This window comes from Manihot esculenta, chromosome 14 (genome assembly GCF_001659605.2).
Source record: "Manihot esculenta cultivar AM560-2 chromosome 14, M.esculenta_v8, whole genome shotgun sequence".
Taxonomy (NCBI): domain Eukaryota; kingdom Viridiplantae; phylum Streptophyta; class Magnoliopsida; order Malpighiales; family Euphorbiaceae; genus Manihot; species Manihot esculenta.
The window spans coordinates 8,651,882-8,661,098 of NC_035174.2; the positions used below are offsets into that span (position 1 = coordinate 8,651,882).

Consider the following 9,217-nt stretch of genomic DNA (forward strand, 5'->3'; position numbering starts at 1 on the left):
GCAAACATTAACCAGTAATTGGCTAGTAACTACAAACCAACTGGTAAAAAAAAAAATAGTCCATAAAAGACGAAAGAAAAAAGAAAAGAGAGAGAGTTCAATTTGACTTTCATAAATATTAAAACAAAAAAATTCAAAGTGTAATTATCTGTGTTTACTTTTAAAATATTATCATTGCAATTTGACCTTTGAAACCTTGACTTTTGATTTTGACTTTGACTTTTTAAATTTGAACAACTTCATACAATCATAATCTAAGCCAAGCCCAAAAAGACAATCTTCATCCTAAATTGTTAAAATTCATCAATTGGATCAAATCTCCTCACTAAAATTCAATCATCCAACGATAAACACAAATGTAATTATTTTACAGTTTCTTGATTTTCATGGATTGTATGTCTTATATTTTTGAAATCTATCAGTAAAATATTTTATTAACATAACATTTCAGATTATTGAGATTACTAATTTTTGTCTGAAAGAGTTCAGGTGAAGGAAAGATCTACAAATATGTAATAGCTAGGTAGCATTGATGCTTAAGCTTCTATTTTTAGGTTTTGGATGACCTGAAATCTATCAGTTTTTATATATAATATTGCAATTATGAGTGATAAATTAAAAATAAAATAATAACAAGAAAAAAACTATACTGACTAATCAAATAAATTAGACATATTTAGTAGCTAGGTATATGAACAGTTGTTGGAGAAAATTTAATTAATTTTTCCTGAAATTCTAACTTTTGTAATTAAGGAAATTCATGCAAATTGATTTCGCTGTTGCATTATGTGAGCCAAGTTTTATTCTAACAACTTAGCTTCATGAACATGGAATCATCCACAAGTGGCTCAACTAGCACAAATTGCTCAACAACTCATTAATAAAACATAATTCTCGATAGTTGATAGATATTGTTATAACTAATTAGTGGCAAAATTAAAAAAAAAAAAGTTTATATTTTTAATATTTTAACTTAATGTGTATCTATATTTACTGTCAATAATATTTTTAATTAATTTCAAGCAAAGATTAAACTATTCGTGGAGTGATCTTAAGGAGATGAGGACACTAATAAAAGAAAACAAAAGGCGACAAAGCCAGCCGGGAAATTAGGTATAGCAAAAGAAGGAAACTGCCGTCTAACAACTGTTTTCCGCTAAACCCTTACATCTCAACACCTTCCCTTTGTGTCAACGGTCAGAATCGCTGGCTACTGCTACATCTCTCTTTTCTTCTTCTATATATATGTTTATTTATTAACAAATATCACTCGATGTGAAAACTGAATCTTGTTTCTTGTTTCTGCTCTTGCGTCTGAAGTTGCTGTATATATATATATATATATCTCTCCTTTTCTCTCTTCTTGTTTTGCTTTGTTGGTTTCCAAGAATTCAGCAGCCATAATGAGCCCAGCAAAGTTTAATCACCAACAAAACATCATCAATGGTCTCCGTCCATCTCCATTGAAGATCAACAAAGAATCCCACCTCATTCACAAGCTGTCTTCTTCTTCTTCTTCTTCCACGACGTCCAATTCTTCTCCTCCATCTGCTTCTGTAATAGCTCCTGCTGGTGCTGCAGCAGGAGTCAAGCAGGGACGAAATCAACCGGTTATTATCTATACGCATTCGCCTAAGGTTATCCATACGCAAGCCAGGGATTTCATGGCCTTGGTGCAAAAACTCACGGGTCTTTCCAGCTCTAAGAATGACGAAACCACAAAGGCAACCCAACAAGGGAAAGAGAGCGGTGGCTTTATTAACAATAAGGGTTTAACGTGTGTTGGTAGTGATGATAAGGAGTCGTCTCCGATTTCAACTGATGGGAATTACGGTGGTGGTGGTGCTGGTGACGTTTCACCGATTCTTAATCCGCCGAAAAATCCTTGCTTTGCTGATATCCCACTTTTTACCCCAAATTCGGTTGATTTCTTTTGCTCCCCCAGGCCTGTATATAGATATTCTGACGTGGCTTATGCATCGCCAAGCATTGGGAATTCGATATCTCCTTCTGTAATGGAGTTCATGAAAGGGCTACCTGAATATTGACGTGAAACAAAGGATCAAAGTTTTCGCTAGTGAATTAACGAGTTCCTTGTCCATAAATTCTTTTATATTGTTTTCTGGAGTCTTCCTTTCCCTTATCTTTTTTCCATTTGCAAATTTAGAGAGATGGGCATCCATCAAATAATGTAAATTTTATGTTAATACAATTCATTCTTATAGGCCACAAGAGAAATTATTCAAAGCGATTATCGTTTTATCTACAATGGTTAGATATTGAGAGTTAATCATGATATGATATCACTATTTAATGCTTATAATAAAACTTTTAGTTTTGATCTTTCTGCTACTGTATGGCATTAATCATAATTAGATGAGTTCTCAGTTCAAAACTAGCGACAAGAAATTGCTTTGTCGTAAAGTTTCAATCATGGACCTTTCTCTATTATTCTCTTTCTCCCTTCGTTTTGGATGAAGGCGATCCATGCTTTACTTTTTCTAGCACTTTATAACCTGCTTGTCTCTTCAGTCTAGAAGATGCTGGTCCAATCCACCTCGTACTAGACCCTCAGTCTGTAGCATGGTAGCCACGTCCCAACTCTTGTTTGAGTTGGAATGCAGAAGGATCAGCCATGGATGTGTTTTACTTATAAGGGGACACCTTCTTTGCATATCTTCTTGTCCAGCTTGTATAGAGGATTCAAATGGCGCTGAACTCAAAGCTATTAGTAAAGCTTTGGAGCTTCTCTCCTCTCCCCCTAACATCCATAATAATGCTACTTGTGTCTGACTCTCGGATCGCACTGCTGCTCCATTAACTCAAATGTCTCTTATGTAATTGGTTTGCGAAGATTATTTTCTTAAGAGAAGCTAATTCCATTCCTCTAACGTCTTTCCGATAATTGGCCTACGGTACTCGATAATTCTCCAGGTGTTGCAATTTTGTTGTCCTCTAATGGTGTTTTTGGATGCTGATTGTGTTCTTAGTGTTGTGGTGTATATGGTTTGCTGATCATTTGTTTAATTATTACATCATCTTGCCTGTGTCTCGTTGCTTGGGGCTGTATCTTCTATTTTTGTTTTGATTATACTATATTTGCTTGCTTCTGCTCTTGTTTTATGCGCGCTTTTTGTTTTTGTTTTTGTTTTTTTTTTCATGGAAAAGAACAAAATCAATTGGTTTTATAGAATTTAATTTAACAATTTACATAAAATATAGTTAAAATAATTAATTTATATATTAAAATTTTAATATTTAAATGAATTATTAAATTATATTTATTTAATATGTGACATGTATAAAAATTTAAAATATTATTATAAAAATATATAAACTGTATTTGATTTCAGAAAAAAAAAAACAACTATATTGAATTACTTATTTATGTACACAATTTTGAATAATAGATATACAATACATAAATTTCAAATGAACCTAATAAATATACATATTACTTTTAAATTTGAACATGTCATAAACCTAATTATATATTTAAATGTGTGTTAATAATGTTCAATTTCAAATTGGTTTTCTTTAGATTCATTTCTCCTTTAGGTTTACTCTAAAACTAGTCTCCTCCCCTACTTACAGTATGGATTATCCCTCTTTCCATGACGAGTCTCTCCCCGAGTGGATTGTTAGTTGCCTTTGTTTCAGGCTTTATTTCTCTATTGATTTTACTTTAGTTTTCTTATATGCTGGAGCGGATCCTTATCCACAGCTCATTTACACTCGTTGTTGTTGTATGCGTTGAGAGAAATTTAATATTGGATGAAAGATTTTGATATTATATTAAATTTTAGTCAAGTTTAATTCATTAAAAAGCTAGCGAATATCTAAAACTCTTATAAGAGACATATTATACTTATTCCAAACGGACGTGAAATTCAACAAAAATATCCTCTTATATATGTGATGGCCATTTTTTTTTTTTTAATCTGTTTGTGCTTTGATATAATTTTAAATCTATTATTAATTATGTATGGAGGATGTTTTTTTAAATAATATAAAAAATTTTAAAATTTTTAGCTTTTTTTCTGTGTTTCAAACAGTCGATCCTTATAGCCTTAGACATTAATGAGCTCTTCTTAGTATCCTCTTTTTACAGGTCAAATTAAAACTTTAACTATACGATGATACAATTATTTATTTTGTTTATATAGTGACCCTTGAATAATTCTCAGAATAAATTTTTTATAGTGTTTGATACTTCGATTGGAGTTTCTTCTTCCACGATCTTATTAGTGCCTATCATTGATCTTGGCTCTAGGCAGTAACGGTGACAAAACTCGCTCCATCCCAGCTTGCTAGGGTTCGTTGGAGATCTTTGACCTTTGTGTGTTTTGGTGGTTTTAGACTAGTTGTTGGCCTTAGTCGTTCTATTATTATTATTATTTTTTTTTACTTAAAAAACCTTTTCTCTTTTGGTATGAAAAGTTGTAATTTTTGAATCTTAGTGCCCTCTCTCTCATCATATCTATCTTTCGATGAAAAAACAAAATCGCAACCACCCTAACCACCCTAGTTCATAATTATCAAAGCTTTGAAAAAATAAAAAAGGGAAAAATTAAATGAAAAAGACTTTCCCCTGATGACACATACCACGTGGAAAATTATTTATAATCACCTGCAACATGTGATTTGGTCTTGGTGGAAATTACTTCTTAACAGTTCCGTTCCACTCCCTCAAATTCCTCAACTCTAACTTTTAATTCAATCACTATCATGTTTTTAAACTTCATATCTAAAATTCTTGTTCTTTAATTGTTTGCTATCGACTCAAACAACAAATCTTTCATAAAATAAATTATAGAATTATATACTAATTAAATACATTTATAGCATTATTAAAATTTTAAATTCAAATTATCTTTTTCATTTCAAAAAAAAAATTCAAATTGATGACCGCTGGATTTCTTCACCCCAGAACAGGGGCTTGACCACAGCCAAAGGCCCATGACACAGAGGCCCACGTACTTGATACCCCCCAACAAGCCTGGCTCATTCCAGCTTCCGGGCCGGGCTCGACCAAGCTTCCTCACTCAGTCCAGCCTGATCCCTGACCAGCAGACCCCTCTCAGGCCCAGCGTCCAGCCCAACTCTCGGCCCAGCCCGGGGTCCAGAACAGTACTCACCAGACAGCCTGGCAGATCCGCTCGAACGTACGCATGAGGAGAATCAGAGGCCGTTACGCATGTAACAGGCAGATGATACCCTAGTACACCCGAATCTGTATGGCAGAGACGCGTGGCCCAATCCTGGAGAGACCTTTACACGTCACCAGCAAGCAAGACAATGTATAAAAGAGGAGTCCCCTCCTCAGAAAGTTTTAAGCCTTATTCTGTAACACAAAACCCTTGAAAAACCCTATTCTATTGGATCTCAGATCATCAATTGGCGCCGTCTGTGGGAAACGAAGGAGATCTTTTCATCACCGGAGTTTTCACTTTCAAAACCCACTGAGATCCACAATGGCAAATCACCAAGAAAGTAACCTTAATATTCCAAATGACTTAAGCTCCGCCCAAGAGGGGCAGTAGTTCTCTTTTTCTAGCCCTACGACGTTGAATAACCAAACACCCATCTCTCTTAATCCCTCGCCAGGCTTGGCAGGGAATACTCCCACCATGACCCTGTCTAACCAAGACATTCAAACCATGGCTCTCCAGCTACAAACCACTGCTCACTGGTTGGGGCAGATAATGCAACAAAGGGGACTTAGCACCCCAGTAAACGCACTCCCAGTAGTGGAGGAACCCAGAACCGATGAACCCCGACCTACCTCTATCCGCCTCCAAACTAACAACCACGATGCCGGAGAAGAGGAAGAACCGGAGGCCCGAATCCATGGGAGAAGGGCAAGAGAGATGATAGAAAATGAAGAGGTGGACGACTATTCTGCTGAAACAACCAGGGAAACGGGAATTGAAACAGAGGAGGAAGAATGTAGTTTGGGCAAAAGATCCAACCCAGAAGACGAGAAAATGAACCAAAAACTGAAAAGGTTGAAGGAGCAGCTCCTAGCCGAGCTAGGTAAGAAAGATCAGAGTCAAACCTCCTTGCCTACTTCTTCTCCCTTCTCAAAGGTAATGCAGCAGGAGACCGTTCCCAAAAAGTTTATGATGCCGCCGATGGCGGCCTATAATGGGGCTGGAAACCCGAGAGAACATGTCATGAACTATAAGACCTTCATGGAGTTGCAAACTCTGTCAGATGCTCTGATGTGCAAGGTGTTCCCAACAACGCTCTCGGGACCAGCGAGGGCATGGTTCAACAGCCTGGAGGCCGGAAGCATTAAAAGTTTTGGAGACCTTGCCCTCCGCTTCATCAGCCGGTTCGTAGCCGGGGTGCCAGCAAATAGGAAGACAAGCTATCTGGAAACAGTTAGGCAAAAAGCTGGTGAATCTCTCAGAGAGTATGTCGCCCGTTTCAATACGGAGGCCCTGCAGATTCCCGAGCTCGACGAAGGAAGGGCGGTAGAGGCCATACAAAAGGGAACAACCTCTGCCGAGTTCTTTGGTTCTTTGAGCAGGAAACCTCCGACCTCACTGGCCGAGTTGATGAAGAGGGCGGAAAAGTACATAAGGCAGGATGACGCCTTAGTAACGAGTAGATTTGCCAAAGGGGTGGCAGGAAAAGAGAAAGCCCCGGAGGAAGGAAGGCTGGAGAAACACGAGAAGAAGCGTGGGAAGAGGCCTGAGCCATATAAGCAGGCCTGGGAAAGAAGGGATCAAAGGCCCCCACTCCTCCCAGGGCTCATGAACCACGAGTGCTCCCCCCTTGGGTTCCTGAGAAGCCTACTCCCCTCAACGCTTCCAGAGCCGAAGTGCTCATGGCAGTCCAGGATAAGGAGTTCCTCCAGTGGCCTAAACCCATGAGGTCGGAAGCAGATCAGAGGAATCCTGACAAGTATTGTCAGTACCACCGGACACATGGCCACGATACAAATAACTGTTTTCAGTTAATCGCGGAGATTGAAAGATTGATAAAAAGGGGGCATCTCAAAAATTTTGTGAAGAAACCGGAGGGGCAGAGGCCTCCGCCCAGTCCGGCAGCCCAGATGCCCAGGAGAACCGGAGCTGGACCAGTGAATGATGGGTCTAGTGGGACTATTAATATGATTGTGGGAGGAACTGGAGGATGGATGAGCCGTCGAGGAAAGAAGAGAAACCGGGAAGGAGAGATCAGCAATGGCGAGGTCATGCAGATCGTTGAACACTCACCCATGGCCATCGTTTTCTCTTCAGAAGATGCACAGGGCATTCAGATGCCCCATGATGACGCGCTTGTTATTGAAGCAGTCATTCATAATTTTCGGGTGAAGAAGGTTCTGGTGGATGATGGGAGCAAGGTCAATTTATTGCCATATCGGGTTTTCCAGCAGATGGGAATCCCGGAGGAACAGCTGGTTCGGGACCAGTCACCCATCAAAGGGATCGGAGGAGCACCGGTATTTGTAGAAGGGAAGGTGAAGCTGGCCCTCACCTTGGGAGAAGCACCCAGAGCTCGCACCCATCATGAGGTGTTTTTGGTGGTTAAACTCCCACTGAGTTACAATGCGATTTTAGGGAGGCCGGCGTTGTTTAGCTTTGAAGCTGTCACCAGCATCAGGTATTTGGCACTCAAGTTTCCAACGGAAGAAGGAGTGGGAATGGTTCGGGGCAGCCAGGAAGAAGCAAGGGCGGTATACTTGGCCACAGTAACAGAACCGAGCTCAACTGGAGAAGCACTCGACTCGGAAGTTCTGGAGGTCAGAGATGAAACAAAAGAAGCCCGGACAGAGCCAGTCGGAGAATTGGAGACCTTCCCCTTATCAGAAGCATATGCAAGCAAGGTTTTCAGTCTTAACGCCAACCTCACCAAAGAACAAAAAGGTGAAGTCATGACTCTGATCCGAGGTCACGCGTCGACCTTCGCATGGAAGCCCTTAGACATGCCAGGAATTGACCCCAAAGTGATGACACACCGATTGAATGTCCTCCCCGAGGCCAGACCAGTGAAGCAAAAGAAGAGAGTAGTAGGAAGAGAAAAACAGCAAGCCACCCGGGAGGAAGTGCAGAAGTTAGAAGAAGCAGGCTTTATTAGGGAAGTAATGTACCCACAATGGTTGGCAAATCCTGTGTTAGTCAAAAAAGCCAATGGCAAATACAGGATGTGCATAGATTTTACCGACCTAAATAAAGCCTGCCCCAAAGATTGTTACCCCCTCCCCGATATTAATAAAATGGTCGATTCAACGGCCGGATTTGATTATATGTCTTCTTTGGATGCTATGTCTGGTTATCACCAAATCCCAATGGAGAAGTCGGATGAGGAGAAAACCTCATTTATAACTGAAGACGGGACTTACTGCTACAAAGCTATGCCTTTCGGATTAAGAAACGCCGGGGCAACTTACCAACGATTAATGAATAAAATCTTTAAGAACCAGATTGGCAGGAATGTAGAAGTGTATGTGGATGACATGGTGGTTAAAAGTTCAACTTTTCAACAACACATAGCAGATCTAAGGGAGATATTTGGGGTGTTAGATCAATACAGAATGAAGTTAAACCCAGCAAAATGTGCTTTTTTCATCAGGGGAGGAAAGTTCTTGGGATACATGGTGAGTGGAAGAGGCATTGAGCCTAATCCGGAGAAAGTAGAAGCCATATTGAATATGCCAGAGCCGACCTGCGTAAGGGACGTCCAGAGATTAACCGGGAGAGTGGTGGCGCTTAACCGATTTATGTCGAAGTCAGCAGAAAAGTGTTTACCATTCTTCAAAAAGTTGAGAAAGGTACCAAACTTCGAATGGACGGAAGATTGCCAAAAAGCTTTCGCGGAACTTAAGAAATATCTTAGCTCGCCTCACGTGCTCAGCAGTCCCATAAAAGGGGAAGAGCTTCTGATATATTTGGCAGCCTCAGAACAGGCAATCAGCGCGGTACTAGTAAGGGTAGAAGGAGGAGAGCAGAAACCTGTTTTCTACATCAGCAAGGTACTTAGAGACACTGAGGTCAGGTACTCGAACATTGAAAAATTGGCTTATGCCTTGTTGTTAGCAGTCCGGAAATTCAAAGTTTATCTGGAAGGCCACCAAGGAGTTGTGATGACGAACCAACCCTTAAAGAAGATCCTACGTAGGCCGGAAACTTCAGGACGGATGTTAACATGGTCCGTGGAAATCAGCCCCTACTGTCTGGAATACCGACCTCGGACAGCAATAAAATCT

At 39.9% G+C, this 9,217-nt stretch overlaps 1 protein-coding gene across 1 annotated transcript; it reads left to right on the forward strand.

The window, feature by feature from the left end:
* The first annotated feature begins 1,283 nt into the window (after window positions 1–1,283).
* Window positions 1,284–2,352, forward strand: LOC110600346 (VQ motif-containing protein 8, chloroplastic). The gene has a single exon (XM_021737183.2). It carries the CDS (start codon window positions 1,404–1,406, stop codon window positions 2,046–2,048), a length of 645 nt encoding a protein of 214 aa, XP_021592875.1. The 5' UTR covers window positions 1,284–1,403; the 3' UTR covers window positions 2,049–2,352.
* The last annotated feature ends 6,865 nt before the right edge of the window (window positions 2,353–9,217 follow it).

Coding starts and splice junctions, on each gene's coding strand:
- LOC110600346 (XM_021737183.2), top strand. CDS start 1,404: ATGAGCCCAGCAAAGTTTAATCACCAACAAAACATCATCAATGGTCTC.